We start from the raw sequence: 18,014 nt of genomic DNA on the forward strand, positions 1-18,014 counted from the left end.
AATCGAAAAACAGTAGCCTGTATGGCGGACCATGTGTCGAAATAACCAGATGTTTGACATTCAATAGCCGACGATTAATTAATCGATGTGTTTCAGTGGTGTCGTTAAACAAATCAACTTTAATAAAATGTTTACACCTTAATTATAATTTGAGTCAGCCATTACTCGATATTAAAATGACGCAAGAATAGGCGACGTGGGATATTTCTGGATGAAAATGACGTCATATTTCAACGACGTCATTTGCGATGCCTATACACTACATGACACTAGTTCTAACGCGTTTATTTTCAGAATGTTGAACAACTTACAATCTAAAATTGCTATTGAAATGTTTTTGTTTTATAACTATGAATGCATCCGTAAATTCTAGAACGTTGCTGATAGAATTAAACGGGCGTGTTTATTTCTTTACCACTACGTTTTGTTGTGTCAATAATCATAGGCTGTTATGTGATAAATTATGATCACCATCTAACAGTGGCGTAACTGAGTCTTTATTTTTTGCCAAAGGGGGGGGGGGGGGGGGGGGGGGCTGCTATATGCTACTGCAGTTTTTCCGTCATATTTATTGTGTACAATCAAATGTCAAATGGGGGTGGCCAATGGGGGGCCATGGTGTGAGGGGGGCACTGGCCCACCCAGCCCCCCCCCCCCCCCTCCATAGTTACGCCACTGCATTCTAACAAACTAATGTTACTTGGGGTCATGAAAAATGTAACGCGGGAAAGTTACGTGTGATAGGAATGTGACCATTAGAGATTAAACGAGGGTTGTGCAAGGGTTGAAGGAAAATAGTTTTGAAATAAAGACAATAATACTCACCTAGTACTTTGATAAAAGTATCTTTACAAACAGGCAGTTTCTCTGGGTGGCTCTCAGTCAGCAGACTATATTTTACTGTGACATTCCGGTCTTTTCAGCGGTCTTCCGCATCGACCTTTTTGCGTCTCCGTTTCGCCTTGGTTATTGTCATCAATTGCACCAACGTCCTGTCCTGATCAGTTTTGTTTGGTGTTTCGTAAAATTTGTTAAAGTTCAACGCAAGATTGCTGTTTGTTAGCTTATTAGCATGGCAAAAGTGAGAGTTCAGTTCAGCAGTGTGTTTATACTCAAAATTAGGGAACGTTCCCCCACCAGAATGTCGCATTTTCTTCTTTTTCTCACGAAAATGTCCATCCTTATTTAACTTACGGTTTTCTACCTCCCGCAGAAACCATCACAGATTCGTCTGAACCATCAAAATTGTTCATTTTTGGTGAACAATGATTAGCGAAATAACGCTAACACGCTAAATCATGGGCGCGGCCATGTCGAATAAATTACCGGCGCCGATTGGTCAAGATGATATATCGCGTTTTGCTATAAACGTTTTGTGGCGTTTATCGCATTTTGGAACGAAGGTACATATTCCACTGCACATATTAATGGGATATATCGTGATTTGCCAAGAAATGTATAATGTAATGTTGAAAGGTCATATTCACGAACTTTTGCACTGGAGAACTCGATTTTTCCCAATTTGGCGTTTATCGCGTTTTGGAAAAGAGCTCTTCATATATATATATATATATAGACACACACACACACACACACACACACACACACACACACAGAGTAAAACCCCACTATTAAGACCACCCATTGGACAATAAATATGGTCTAAATAGCGAGGTGGTCTTATTAGTGGGTTACTATCTTTTTACGTTGATTCCAAATTATATAAAAAATAGATTGCAAATAACATTTATTTGAATTATTTACAGTGAGCACTAAAATAGAATTAAGAACTAATGTCAGTATGAATTTATAAATACTAAATATTAGTCCGATTATATGAAAAACATGTCTATTGTTGAATTTGACATTTCTAATAACGATGTTGCGTATGTGTGCAGGCTTTTGGGTCACTTGACTGACTGCAGTATGAAAACAACCAATCAGCGTGTTACATCACTTATTAGTAGTAATTAGGTGACAATGTTTTCCAGAAACTAAAAGTTCTGGTATTCTTTTTATGCTCCACAGATTAAACTAACATAATTACTCTTTGACTGTATTACCTATCATTTGTTAACAGTCAGTATGAACAAAGAAACCATTAGATGCATGACTTTTCAACACTTGTGTAAATGAAAAATGCAGAAAATTTGCAATCATGCAAAAATTATTGCTTTGTCGTAGTGGAAATGCACTAAAAACTACCATTGGGACTGACTTTACTGGTTGTAATCCGCAATAGCGGGGTGGTTTTAATACTGGGATAGTTTTACCTATAAAACGATAAGGAAATATTCCGGTCTTTAAAAAAGTGGTCTTAATAGCGGTGTGGTCTTAATACTTAATATATATATCTATATATAGATATATATAGATATAGATGTAGATGTAGATATATCTAGTAAATGGTTATTTTTATTTTAAAACTCAGGAATTATCTTTACTGTTACTGAATTATTTTATTCGGTCCTAATACACTCGGATGTCCACTGGTAAACTCGGAACTCTCCACTCGAGACATTTGGAAGCAGCTGGTTAAAATCGATCAATGCCAACATGATCTACTATAATGCTTTTAATTAAAGACTGTATTTATTACCGACGAAACAAACACAAAGCACCAATACCAATACACACACAGACACAAAATAAAAAAATATTTTCCCTCCTGAACAGGCCTCATCTGTAATCGGAATATTACGGCATATATACATACATACATACATACATACATACATATACAGTCAAACTTCGATAACTCCACCTTCGATCTCTCGAAAATTTCAATCTCTCGACTTGAAGTGACGGTCCCGAGCGAATGGCTATGCAAACTAGTAATAACGACTTTCGAAAAGCTCAAACTTCGAACACTCGATAAACTTGATCTCTCAAACTAATTCTTTGGTCCCAGCATAAAGATTTAATAAACAAATGAATTGTCAATCAGAAGAAGTGTGCCTGTCTCGGGTGGTCTGGGCTGTCGAGGATTAAGGTAATAATTACAGAATAAGAGATCGCTGACTGAGCGGAACGCACTGATCCTGTGTTTCGTTGGTGTTGGCGGAGAACCTTGTTACGTTATACATAATTACAGACTCAGTCTGGTTAACTTCAAAGAACACTTGTAATAATTGTTAACTGTTTCTTTTTTATAATTAATGCTTTTCAGGGCACAATATTTCATGCGAACCGCAAATTGGTTACGTCATGACCTGTAAACGTTCAGAAATTAAATCTTGCAAACTTCACGATTACAGGAAATTTATTCACGTGGACATACTACTAGTATTCCGACAAATCTTTTTGGCTGAATGTTAGATACTTGATGCTCAGCAAACCAGTAGACGTTATATTGCAACAGAACTTGTAACTTGCGACCAGTTTAAACTTTTAAAAACAGTTTTGAAGACATGTTCTCGGACCTCTAGGGACGGCTAAATTATCTGGTGCTATTTTATCTCTAAAGGAATATATGTAGACATAATATTGGATTGCCTATAATTTTACATATAAGTTAAAAACAGTTTTAACGTAAACAGGAATCCAAAAGTGTCACAAAAATTGAAAAATACTAACATCGCATAATGAGCTTTAAAAAACAAACATTTGGAACGATAGAAGTACCATCGATAAAGTAAAAATAGCGTAACCAGAACAAAACGAAAAAAGGAATCCCTTCAAATGATTATGTATCTCTTTCAAAGGCGTAGCGCCCATTATGCACAGTACGCATGTGCGTAATGCAAAAACATAATCCGGTAATAGGTCGAGGCTCTATGTAATTGTTCTATAATATATCCTTTTAAAATTGACTCGAAAAAAGATAGAAAAAAAATTACTCCGAAAAGGCTCAGAATGCATCTACAGCGGTCCTGAGTTTCAAGATTTTCACAGAGGGAGGTCTCTCGAATCCCCCGGCTCGGGCACGCTTTTGGCTAAAAAAAAATGTCTGGTTACGCCCCTGTATTTTGTTTCAGTACTGGGGCTGATATTCAGTTCTTTTATAATATTAACTTTAGCAAGCATTAAAGGTAGGGTCAACTCAAACAAAAGCCTTATGTGTTGGAAAGATGCATACCCAGACCACCAACACATACTGACACTTTAGCAAATGAAAAACGCGTAATTTTAGAGTTAATAAAAAAACATGATTATTCCTGCTAACTGGGGGCAGCCATTTTGTTTTGTTTTTGTGACGTCCGGTGGGATAGCTTGGGGCGAAGTGACGTCAGCTCCTGACCATCTCCTGTATGTACAGTGTAAACAAAAGCAGTAATTTTCGACAAGGCGCTTCTCTTTGATCTACCTGACTTGTAAAACAGCATAAATGACGTAGTAATATAATAAACTATTTAACTAAATATATTTCAAGTTGCATTAATGGAACAAAATGGGGTTATAGTATTTTTCTCTGTTAAATAATCCAAAGGAAAAATATACACTATTAGGCCTATTGATATGCTACGTTGGAGCAAAAATGACAACCCACGATACCCAAGTGATAATCTTTTTTTCTTTGGGACTATGTAATTGGTCAGTTCTGTGGTTTTAGATGGAAAAGTCTACTTAATCATAGCTTTACAGAACTATTTACAGTAATAAACCATGTCCATTACCATTTTAGGGGCGAAAGGTAATATTCCACAATACCGGTATGTCTAGACAGCGTCAATTAATTGGCTCGTCTGGTTACCAGTCAAATACACACCTGCCAATCAGGAATCACAGGTAGAAGCAACTAACGGCAGACCAATTAACTAAGAAAACACTCTGAGTATCATTTCAGTACGTGGGTTAATGCATGGGCAAAACATTGTTAATTGTTTCAACTTGTTGTGTAGCCACTTTGGCAATGGTATTTTATTTTGTATTGAAAAATAATATATATATAGTGCTGGATATACTTATTGCTGGCTTACTGGGATGTGTATTATTACAGAACATTGCAATGTATGACAATTTACCATCCCGCAAAAAATAGGTAGATTGTGTTTCTCTAGTTCTAAGGCTTATTCCTGACGTTATGCGTTAAGTATTACGTAACCACCAGCTCGCCAGAGGGCGTACTCACTGAGATGGTACAAAATGGCTGCGCCTGTTATATATAATAGCCATCACATTTAACCGTTTTATTAATTAACTATACAATTATACTTGTTGATATTAAGCAATAATGTGCATTATATATCGTTGAATATGCATACCAGGCTAAATGCCTTAATTGTCCCTTCCTTTAAAGACTTTTTTTTTTTTTTTTTTTTTGTTAAATGTTTTCTTTTGCATTTGTTTTAACATTATGTTTGAGCTAAAAACTATGTATTTAAAATATAATTTCAAAGTAATTTTGAGGTAACCGATCAGATAACCCACAGGTTACACAAATATAATTCACGTAATCGAACAATTGGTTACCTAGGTAAAAACCACATGAACCGACTTCCGGTTACCTCAGATTTCGAAATATTGTCCCCTGCTTTTTAATTCTTTTTCTTATTTAAAATAATTAAAATACTTGAATTTTTTTTGTGAAAAACAAATGTGTTGGGTGTTATTCGGCATTCAGTGTTTTATTTGTTAGGTACGTTGTATCATATTTTAAATAAATCAACGTTCATTATATCATTTACTTCCTTCATCTGGGTTATCTCTTTTGTTTTGTTATATACATACTTTTATAATATATGCAAAATGAATGTATCACAGGCGTTGGAAGATGCCAACGAAAGGGGTGGGGTGACAGTTGTATATTAATTCGCCATTCAACTGGGCATGCATAGTTTTCAATTTAGAGGTAGGCATGGAAGCGCTGCTTCTTACAATATTTTGTGAAATCTTCCAGCTGCAATGCAGTTTCAAATTTTAACTCTCATATATTAATTTCAAAAACTCGAACTCCCTGAAAGTCGAACTTATTTCCTCGTCCCCTTCAAGATTGAGTTATCGAAGTTTGACTATACCAGTATTATTCATTTATTCATCTAAAGAGGCAAATCTTTTGGATGGGAAGTAAAAAAAATATTTAAACGCGCTCTGTCACGGATGGTTGACCTAATTATTGACCCAACAAAGTATTATATGACAATATATACATTTGATTTGTACCTAAAAGTACTTTATTGAACCATCTACATAACCACCATATCATACTTATTGATATTTTATAAAAGTAATTGAATTATGGGTACGGTCCATAATTCTGAGAAAAATAACGGCTATTTGGATAGCAGAGGTGTGACATGTTATTTCGAGTCACGTGACGGGCATTCTCCGAATAACCGCAGTGCCAAAACAATTTACCAAGCTCGTGTAACAAGAACACTTGACCGGCCTCTGCGACGTAGGGTAAATAGAAAAGAAAAAAGAAAGAAAATAAGTTATTAAAAATTAATAAAAACATGTACTGAATGATATTAAGCTTATACATTAATTTATTTTAGTAACAGAAGCATGTTAAATGTCGGCAATCCAGACTAGTTAGGCCTTAGCATCTATAGGTAATTTTATCGTTAGTCGTACGCAAAAAACTCTAAACATCTGGATCACAAACACCGTCATTTTCCACAGTGTCAAATTCATTATTATACAAAATATGCCATAACAGCTGACTTGGGATAGGAATTGTTACGTTTTTAAAGAATACTCTGAACTAGATGGTGTTTATATACGATGTGACTATATATATATAGATATAGATATATTCACAGCAAAAATGTATATAGGCGGTAAATAAGTACATGTATTTGATTGATCCACCTCTGCACGTGCTGTAACCACACCATGGTGCAGGAGTGTAACATTCTCTTTGAGAATGGCTAATACAGCACAAATTGAAAGTACTGTACGAACAGTGCATTTTCTGAACTGGGCACGGGGTGGGTGAGTATATGAATTTAGCGGACCCTTTTGTGTACATTTTCCATAAATATATGAATAGCGTCATATAGTCCCTACAGTACTAACAAAAAAATTAATTATAATAAATAAATAATAAATAATAATAATAACAATGATGATGAATAAATAAATAAATAAAAAATAACAATTACAAAGTATCAGCGGCTGAGGTAGATTAACTGAAAGAGAAACTAACTACGGACAGTACACAGACTAACAACAGGATTTGAACTTAATAATTTTTCACTGATTGCAATTTTGAGGCTGCTTACATAAATTTTGTAAAAAAGTTAATTTTACCGTAAATAAATATGACTAAAAGGTTATTTTGCTGTATTTAGTCACATTTCAAATGCTCAAAATTGCAAGGGCCAATAAAACTCAAAATACATTTTTTTTTATAGGCTACTAGTAAAGCTTAGACCACTCCCGGGTCCCCCTCTAAATTTATGTAATGTTTCTGTAACAACCGCCCCCACCCACCCCACCCCACCGCAACGTGATTTTATCAACATTATAATACATGTAATAATAATAATAATACACAATTATTATTACTATTACTAATACTACTACTACTACTAATATTACTATTATTAATATTAGCCTAATACTACCTTTTTGGGGTGGAGGGGTGGTGTTTTATCTGGAGGAATTTTGGCTATAAAAATGCAAGATTAACGTGCGTGCACACATGCACAAACGGCAGGCTGAACTTGTCCCTGCACGTAGAACTGAATTCAACTGGGTTAAGTAATAATTAGCCAACCTTTGGACGACAAAACATGCAACAGTACATTAAAACCAAAATACCACTTTGCGAACCAGTCAGAATAATTTGCACACGCGCCTAATAATAATAATAATAATAATAAATGGTGAGTTCATGTTCCGACTGTTTATTATTTATTTCAGCGTATTCGCAGTTATTTTCGTCATGAAATATTTATTTTTTTTATTTGCCATGTATATAGCCACAAATATATAAAATCCATAAATACATTATACGGTTGTCGTATATATAGCCTCATCACTATGAGTCTGTTTTTCCGTATTTTTATGACTTTTTACAAGAAGACTTCCAAATTTTAAAAATGAAGCGTGTCGTGGAATTCCCTCGATCGTAGTTCAATTAAAATGTTTTGGATCATACAGTAACTAGGTTTGGTATTCCAAATGAATGTAATTTCCATTTATAATGCATATTTAGAGAAACAAGGCCCACTAAATCCGTCATTGACCTCCTTTAAAGGCAAGTAAGAATGCAAATCACATTTGTGGTGTGAAAAATTAGAACTGAGATGTATTTTAGAACATTATGGAATTAAAATAACATAATCACAAGTTTAATAACAGATGATATAATCATTTAAAAAAATGACCTGCTGGGTTTTTTTGGTCGATTTTCTGGGGTGCATATCTGTAAAACCAGCTAGGTCACAAGATCAGAATGGCCATTTCATCTTTTGTGGTAGCAGTATACAGTTAGCTCCCTTGTGTACCTCGGTGCGCAAAGAGTTCGCTTGTTGGTTTTGCACAGATCCATGTTTGAAGGCTAATTATTTGGAATAGGAAATAAATTCTTAAGCTTAGTTATAGCCAAGGAGTTATTTTTAAAAATGACAGTTGGTTTGTCACCAGCAGTGCAAATGGTTTAGCTGTAATGAGGCTTAGTATTCATACACCAGATTTTCCTTGTGACAAAAGTGGGGCACGGTCATTTTGGGTAATTGTTAAACAAGCTGATTTTCTGAAAAATTGAATAGCTAAACCTTAATTCAAATGAGGGTTTTTGTAAGGTTTGATGAGCAAAGTTTACATGGCTTCTAGATTATGGTAACCCCACTCCCATGGCTCGTGATATTCAATGTTGGGCTAGTAAATACCTACTATTGCCATGCCCGATGGCTAGTGAATTTTTTGTGTCAAATGTTGCAGTTAAGTCTATTTTGTAAATATAAATATCCTGACCCCACCCCCAACCCCCACCCCCAATGTTAGTATTATTAAGAACTATCTCCCTCTAGGTGACATATCAGATTATTACTATTGTTTAGTAAAATTGTTTTAACTTAAAAGTAAAGTAGGGCTAGTGGAATTTTAATCGTGGCTTGTAAATTTTTTAAATCACTGATCCCATGGCTAGTGGATTAAAAATTTTTTCTAGAAGCACTGGTTTGTGTGAACTCCCGCTTGAGTGTGGTTTGTATGGGTGTGAACTTTGTCAAAAGTGCACCCAAAATCATGAAAACTATTGCTTACCCATGGTTCATTCGCTGATGTTAATATTAATATGTTCTGAATCTTGATTTATTAAATACATGTAGTTCTGCTCAAGTTAAACAATTTGTTAAATTTTTATAACAGTAAAAGTGTGCTATGGTAATGTACATAAAAACTTTATTTTAAAATGAGACACACTGGCTTCTGTGATTTAGTTGTTAGTCTATTGCACTAAGCCACTTGAGTGTGGTTTGTACTGGGTTCACCACCTGGTACTGGCAAGTTTGATGGTTGAGTAGGAAGGAATAACTTTAAGCCAATTATACTGACCTCTAACGAGTATTCTAATACAACTTTCATATAAGCCTTTTTTCCATTGGTTAATTTTCGTGATAAATTGGACGGTACATGTATGCTGTCATGGGCAACCAGGATTTATCATGATGACAAAATTCTGAGAACTCGTCCACTTAGCCTAGCCTTGTGTGTCGTGTTTTTGTTAGTATATTAATTCCACATCTTACATTATATTTAAACGTCGGTATAAATAATTACTAACTTCAGATGAAAATGATGTTCTTGTTACTATTTTGTTATTATTTCATGCCATTGTAAATTTTAACACTTCGTTAGCAGCAATAAACGTGCACCCACCGATCCCACCAACATGTGTCTTGTGGACTGCTCTTCTAGTTTGTGTTCTCAAAAGGGTTCTCAAAAGGGTGTAAGTAGGTTCATCAAAAATAATTATATCACAATCTGAAGTACCTTATTTTTGTTTATAACATACTTTTTGTGACAATAAAATTTATAAAGAAGACAAGATGGAAATGACTTGATTTTTTAAACGCAATTTTAAACAACATTAACTGCTTTAAAATATCGAACAATTCTGAAAAACTTTTGAAAATAATACTTGCCCTTTAGTAAATGCATATTATTTTATGTATTTGTATTTAAACTGTAAGTAAAAATATGTTAGCAAGTTATAAACTTGTAGACCTACCCCATCAATGTGGTTTTTGTACAAAATTAAACCAGGCGAATACCTCGAAATAATTCAATATGAGGTTGAAACACCGCTCACAAATGTAAAAGCTGATAAATTTGTCATTTGGTTCACTCCCAAATCAGTGACGTCATGTGAAGAGAACGAAAAAAATATTACGTCATAATTTTACTTACTACAAGCGTTTTTATTGAATATGTAAGTAAGGAGAATAGATAATTAATTTTGTTTATATTTGTGGGATTTCTTTTATAAAAACACAATAAAATGTCTTACTGATACTCCTAATAGGTGTAGTATTAGAATAGGAATAATATCACTGGGTTTCATTGTTAACTATAAGGATTTATCACAAAAAAATTGGATTTAGGGACTCGACTCCGTCTTGTCCCTAAATCCAAATTTTGTGATAAATCCTTATAGTTAACAACGAAACACAATGATATTATCCCCTAATTACCCACAGTCCTGGACCTGACCGTCCAGGTAGGTGAAGTACCTACATCCAAGACAGTGTCCTTGTACCTTAATAAGTTAAGCATGAAAAAAATTAAAAATTGACTTGAATTAAACGAGACACAATAAAAATAGAACCATCCACCTAAAAATGTTTTAATAAAATTCCATAATTAAATACCTGGAACTGGCATTGTTCCTGCAACATTGTTTATTAATATTATTTTATATAAACAGTATTAAATTTAAAAGGTTGTTTTATATGCACTAATCTATATACTTGTAGTATATACCACATAATATATACATATACTTTGATAAAGTTCTTTTCTGAAAATAGTTGTGGAAACAGACTGCTTTCATGAGAATCCACATGGATTTTTGTGAAAATATCCTAATTCTTAGTTTTTTGCATTCTTTAACAAAGTATATTTTGTTCATTGTAGCCTTCGCAGCTTACTCGCAATACTGAACAGCCCAACCTTGGCCGTGAGCAGCTCCTTTCTGGAGTACGTAGCCTGCCTTTGAACGGTCATGTCGGATTTGACAGTCTTCCGGACCAGCTGGTCAACAAGGCGATGGCTAAAGGATTTTCCTTTAACATTATGTGTCTTGGTAAGAAAAAAACCAATATAGGGGTAGCCCAATCAGTTTGAAAAATTACTTTCAGATGATTATTTTTGTCATAATTTCCTAGAGCTTCTTTTTTGTGTGTGTTTGGGGTGTGTGGTTTTTTTCTGGTAAACATATAAACTCATTTCTTTTGTTTTGTATTGTTCAGTTATTAAGTTTAAGTATCCAGGGTAAGTTAGATTACATCATATTTTGTTCATATCATCTTTACATGCAACAGATTCCCCAATTTGTGACAAACAGAAATGTGTCATGTAATTGTGTAATATTGGGTTACATCAATGATCAAATCGGATTATTTTAAACTAATAATGCTTTGCTATTCTAGTTTTGCCTAATATCATCCTTAGATTGTGGCTTGTGTCCTATTTATTATTTGTTTACATTTAAAAAATATTTGTTTGCTTTGTTTAGGTGAGACAGGTATTGGTAAATCAACCATGATGGATACCCTCTTCAACACGACCTTTGAAGGAAAACCCAGCAGTCATGACTTGCCCAATGTGGATCTTAAAGCCAATACTTACCGTAGGTCAAATATGTATAACACACGTAGTCAAACCTACCCAAATTAACATTATAATAAAATTATGAACTGTGAATTACACAGTTTAAATCTATTTTACTATATAACTTTAGAGTAGGACCAAACTTACATTTTCAACCTCAAGTGAGGGAACACAGAGCATCCTCTCCACCACCCCCACCCCCCACCCCCACCCCCCAGCCCCAGTTCCTATGGGACTGATCAGACCAATGACAAGTGGTTTATGTAGTGACAACCTTTTGGTCACTGTTTTATTGGAATGTGATGTGATAATCCAGGTAAGTATATTTTTAAAACGGAAGATATCCAGGCAACCCAATTTTCTGAGAGGCAACTGTAATGTGAGCACCAACTTGCCTTCTGGACAACCAACCCTAATACTTAAATTTGACCACTGCTAGTTCTGTCAAAATTGTTCACATGCACATACAATGTGGGTATCAGGAAAGTTAATCGTAACCCACTATCCTCCATACCAATATACATCAGAATACAAACGGGCAGAAACTAAAGCATTTTCATAGGTGAACCTCGAATGTAGTGAGAATAAACCATCCATAACTTTTACATCAATGGTATTTGAACACAGAACTGGACACACTTCAAGGTCCCTATTTAGATATCAGTACTAAACAGAACCTCTCTAAACCAGATACCTCCTACGACTGGACATTTTACTTAGTCCCATGGTTGTCCTGTTTAGATTGCTCAGAGCTTCTAGAATTTTTTTTAATCCACTAGCCATGGGATCAATGATTTAAAAACATTACTAGCCACGATTAAAAATTCACTAGCCCTACTTTACTTAAGTTAATACAGTTTTACTAAATAATAGTAATAATTAGATATGTCACCTAAAGAGGGAGATAGAGCTTAAAAACACTAGGATTGGGGTGGGGTCAGGATATTTATATTTACAAAATAGACTTAACTGCAACATTTGACCAAAAAAAAATTCACTTGCTGTCAGGCATGGCAATAGTAGTTATTTACTAGCCCAACATTGAATATTACTAGCCATGGGAGTGGGGCTACCATAATCTAGAAGCCCTGGATTGCTTCACTGTATATTATATATTTTTGGTGCACAATCAACTTTTTTTAATTTTCAAAACTGGAGGGTACTAACGGTATGTTACATGTTTGCGAAACAAGATTCTGACCAATTTATTTCCCTGCTACTTGCATGTATATGCATATCATCCAGTGATGGCAACTGTCAAATGTTTTTGAGACAGTTTTATTGCAGGATAAAAAATGTTTTTATCTGGTATTGGGGCGGGACGTAGCCCAGTGGTAAAGAGTTCGCTTAATGCGCGGTCTGTCTAGGATCGATCCCCATTGGTGGGCCCATTGGGCTATTTCTCGTTCCAGCCAGTGCTCCACAACTGGTGTAACAAAGGCTGTGGTATCTAGTGTCCTGTCTGTGGGATGGTGCATATAAAAGATCCCTTGCTGCTAATTGAAAAGAGTACCCATGAAGTGGCGACAGCAGGTTTCCTCTCTCAATATCTGTGTGGTCCTTAACCATTTGTCTGACGCCATATAACCATAAGGCCAAAAAAAAGAAGAAGTTTGTTTCAGGTAACATGGCCAAAAAAAGTAGGGTAGGTAGGTAGGATTTTTTAAAATTTTATTTTATTTTTTTTAGTTCAAAGGTTACCCTACCTTAAATGTGTTTGCCAGAGAAAAACTCAGTCTCAAGACGAAAGACATGTCTGAAAAATCTTAGTTTACTCTTTGCAGCCAGAGAGAAATAAAAACAATTTCACTGTCAATGTCAGTTTTAAGTTTCACATGCCATTTTCAAAAAACAGGAAAACAAAAAAAGTTCAAACTATTCCTTTCACCAATAAAAGTCAGTAGATGACTGCACAGAAACTTCACAGCTTTGTCCAGTTTTGTCAGAGGATGACTGCACAAATTTGTCCAAGTTGGTCAATAGATGTTTGCACAAAAAGTTCACAGATTTATCCAGTCAGTAGATGACTGCACAAAAACTTCACAGATTTGTCCAACTTGTATTGGAAATAACAAAACAATACTAATTTTGTGTGCAATTTACAAATCAATCAGCTTAGAAATGAATAACTTGTAGTAAATTTCATAGTAATAAAAAAGACGTTCCTAGCTCGAGTACTCTGTAAGATAGCTAGACGGACATTTGGACATAAATAATGAGAGCGTCCGTCTAGCTCTCTTACAGTCAGAGTACTCGGGCTAAGGCGTTGCCTGTGGGACAATAGTTTTAATGTTTATTAGCCTATTGAACGGACCCATGCTAAAATCACCCAAATTAATTTATTCCCAATTAACTGAAACACTGAAATAAATGTGAAATGTTTAATGTTTGTGGTTTTCTTGAATATAATTTCTAAGAATTTAATTATTACCCATGCTCAGCAGTTGATAGGCCTATCTACATCACTGGTGTAGGAAGTGGGGAAGGGGGTACTTTGTAGCAGCATCGATGGTTTATATATTAATTTTATACGTGTGTGTACCCACCCACCCCACTTTTTGGTATCTTCCTACAGGCTACACCCGTGTATATTAACAAATTCTGGGTACTAGGCCTAAGCAGTAGCCAACAACGAAAATTGTACCACGTCTTCTTCAAATGACCTTCACCTTTGCATGCGGAAAAAACCGCGATGACTTGTAGTTTGTGCATGTGGTATCGAGAAATCCTTGATTGTTTTGTTGAGATCGCACGTTGTTGTTTTTGGAAAATAAATCTACAATGTATGAGATGACTGGAGTTACGATAATACGATATATTTTCCTCTATAGGCCTACAGTATTTAGCAGTTTGTAATAAAAGCTGTTTAATCGCCACACACGTTACCGTACTGTCATGCGATCTCGTGTGTCACCAATTACCGTGGTACCTAATAAGAGCACGTGCTATTAACTGTTCTACACTCGGTTTTATAACTTACTCTTCTTTGGCTAGTGGACAAACAAAATTTACTAGCCAAACTTAAAATGTTACTCGCCACAGTGCGACACTACTCATTTTGTATCATTTATGAATGTGTTGTAAGTATCTGGATTGTTTTCGCCAAATTACTAAAATCAATGATGAGTTCCGAATTGTACCGACAATTAATACGGAATTCACAGTGATCAATCGGACAACTTCGTAAATAGTGAAATGTTCCGACTGCACAATGATGTCAACAAATTTTATTTGTTTTCGCTGCTAGGACTCTGAACGCACATGGCAAATAATTTAATACTTAGACGTTTTTGGAGTCAGTCGCCAGATGGCGACGATAATAAATTCAGTCAGTCGCCATGCCAACATTTTGGTCGCAAAGTAGAACACTGGTTAATGATTCCAATTTCAAACAAATTAGTTATGCTCATATTCATTCAACGTCCAGGCATGTCTAGTCTGGGTCTAGTTTCTAACAACACCAGTGATTGGGTCCAGGGCACGGCGTAAGAAGTGCCAAAAAGTGGGGTGGGGGTGTATAAAAACCATCGCTGCTGCCCCCCACTCACACACACCCCTCAACCTCCATTTAACACACACACTGACGTGTAAGAGTTATCCTACTTGAGTACTTCTGTCGTCTGCTTTGTCGATCCGCGACCACAACTTCTCTGTGCGCTTCCCCCCACCCCACCCCACCCCAGCAGAAAAAAAAAAGTTCAGGGTCGGTGGCAAAATTTAGGGTCGGTCAGGTGACCGGAAACAAACAATTTTATTTTTTTGGCCTAAATAAAATGTGTTGAGTGCGTCGTTAAATAAAACATTTTCTTCCTTCCTTATCTGGTGTTGATCATTTTATTGTTGCATTTCTATGCTAATGTTTTGCTGACGTTTGCTTAACTCCAGTAGGGGTTATGCCGTTAAAACATTAAGGGGTAATTAACTGCTTCCTTAACTTAGATTACATGGAGATATTACCATATTGAGCACGGGGAGCCAAAGTGATAGCAGGGTGCAATTTGTTTTAAAAATTTTGATTAGCAGTTTTTCCTACTGGATGGAGAATTGATTAGCAACTATTGGAATTTGATTAGCACTTTAATAAAATGAGTAAACATGAATGAAACACATTCTTTTCAATAAAATTGCATATTTCTTATACATGTATCTGTATTGTGGGCTGCTTACCCCAAAATAAAACAATTACAGAACAGTACATGTGAAGGGTCATCACTGTCACTTGTTTACAAGGCCGTATCCTCCGGAGGTCAAGGGGGGGCAGTTGCCTCCCCCCTCCCCCTCCACACACACACCCAGAGAATCTCACTTTGGTTTTTTTTGGCTATATAGTAAATAGCATAGAAATGTCAGGGTTTAATTTTTATAGTACAACATATTTCTGAATAATATTTGTCAGTGGTTATGCTAAGCAGCTTGGTCATCTAATTTGTTCAAAGTGATTTTTTAGTCTTTCCTGAGTTGATTTGTATGTCTGATCCAAAGTGCGATTGAAGCCCGAGAAAAATTCCTCATTTGGCTGATCATTCCAACGTATTCGGTGTTCATTTTTGTTATGAAAATTGACAATTCTTAACCGATATATATATACGTATTTTACCGGAACATTATTTGCCGAGGCAATTCAAAATTAAAAACGCCAAGCTGTTAATTAGTCGATATTACTGTATGTATACGCAAACATTTTCGCGGCTAAAATAATTCGCGATCAAGCTTTCATTTTACATTTTCACTATAGTTTTTGCCAATAATAAAATAAAAACAACCAGTATCAACTGAACTCCTTTCAATGACAGTTTTACGTACGATATAATTATACTCGAGACATTCTCGCCATGCAGTCCGCGTGCCGTTAGTCTTATCCGCATGTATGTCTGATAATACATGATGCAGAAAACTTCAAAAATCACAAACTAGACCAAATACTATTTATTAGTAGTATTCATAGATTGCATTCAGGTTTACAAATAACGAAAGCATGTATCGAATATAAGAATAATCAGTGTAAAAACAACAAACTGAAATCTCATAGTCACGAGATACCAGACGTGAGTTCAGCCAGCCGTTTGTCGCTAATGTTTGCCAGACTGTTTTTTACGTAACAAGTTAAACCGAACGACCACTTCGACAACCATTCAAAATAATTATCAGACATTTTGCCTACTGGCTATCGCTGAATGCAGATCATGCATAGCACCGAGTGTCACTTGTAGTATAAAACCACATGGCAGGTAATTTGACGATAAAAATAAAGTGCTTTCGATGCGCTATGTGTTTTGTATCTATAGGCATTATTCAAAGCTAAATCGGAAATAAGTTAACGTGTAATTAAATTCGCGGAGCTATCAGCATGTTCGCAATTTTCGCGGTATATTTAATTCGTGAACATAATATATTTGCGTGCACGGTAGGCTACAAATTCAGTGTACAAGGTCATAGCTGCTTGCAAATTAGGTTACCACGATGACGTAGCAACTAGTACGTTACGTCACTGTTCTTGTTAAAACGTCAGACATCCTCCGCGTATTCCGACAGTATTTTCTATTGAAATACTAACACACGCGAGAAGGTTGTACACTGAGATAAATTTTTAAAATGTTTATCATTGGCGAATCGGTTACCTTGGCTGCGATCACAGAAAATCGACACCCCTAAGTGCGTTCTTCTCCCGCGATCTCAATTCAAAGATCAATTTGGTTACAAAAAACATGCATCGCAAACTGCTAGTCATTGTTACAATATTGCATCGCGATCGCAAGATTTTGCATCGCTTTTTGCGATGCGAACCCGGTCACTTTGCAGCCTGTAGCTTCTCTTAAACATCATGGTCTTGTTAAACATTATTAGTAGTGTGATCTTCATTTCAGATTTAATTGAAAGTGGTGTTAGACTGACCCTAACCATTGTTGACTCAGTTGGCTACGGTGACCAAATTAACAAAGAAGAAAGGTGAGGATTTTTGTGTAAACCAATTGCAGGGAACAATTTGCCTGAATTTAAAGTGGTATAACTAACATAAACAGAACAATGGTTCACGTGAAATATTGTTCCCTGCAATTACTAACAAAGTAGCAACAAAGGTTGACAAATTTCTATTCTATTTTTTTTCTGCACACAATGTAAATTGAGAAAGTTCCCTTGCTAAATAATTATGAAAATTAAGGTGGGGGGGGGGGGGGGGGGGTTCGATTCTTTCTTTTTTTTCTTTTTTTGGGGGGGGGGGGGGTTGAATACTGTATAATACTTTATTTTCACATGGAATTTATTTTCGCGCGTGAATGAAATTCGTGAAA

The 18,014-nt window shown here is 35.6% G+C and overlaps 1 protein-coding gene across 1 annotated transcript in view; it reads left to right on the forward strand.

Annotated features, from left to right (window-relative positions):
* Window positions 1-18,014, forward strand: part of LOC121376139 (septin-6-like) — a 31,304-nt gene that overhangs the window by 2,991 nt on the left and 10,299 nt on the right. Inside the window, exons 2-4 of the mRNA XM_041503941.1 lie at window positions 11,029-11,197; window positions 11,630-11,743; window positions 17,589-17,670. Of these exons, the coding sequence (XP_041359875.1) occupies window positions 11,029-11,197; window positions 11,630-11,743; window positions 17,589-17,670 (365 nt within the window). The remainder of the gene's footprint in view (window positions 1-11,028; window positions 11,198-11,629; window positions 11,744-17,588; window positions 17,671-18,014) is intronic.

The sequence above is a fragment of the Gigantopelta aegis genome, chromosome 6 (assembly GCF_016097555.1).
Source record: "Gigantopelta aegis isolate Gae_Host chromosome 6, Gae_host_genome, whole genome shotgun sequence".
Taxonomy (NCBI): domain Eukaryota; kingdom Metazoa; phylum Mollusca; class Gastropoda; order Neomphalida; family Peltospiridae; genus Gigantopelta; species Gigantopelta aegis.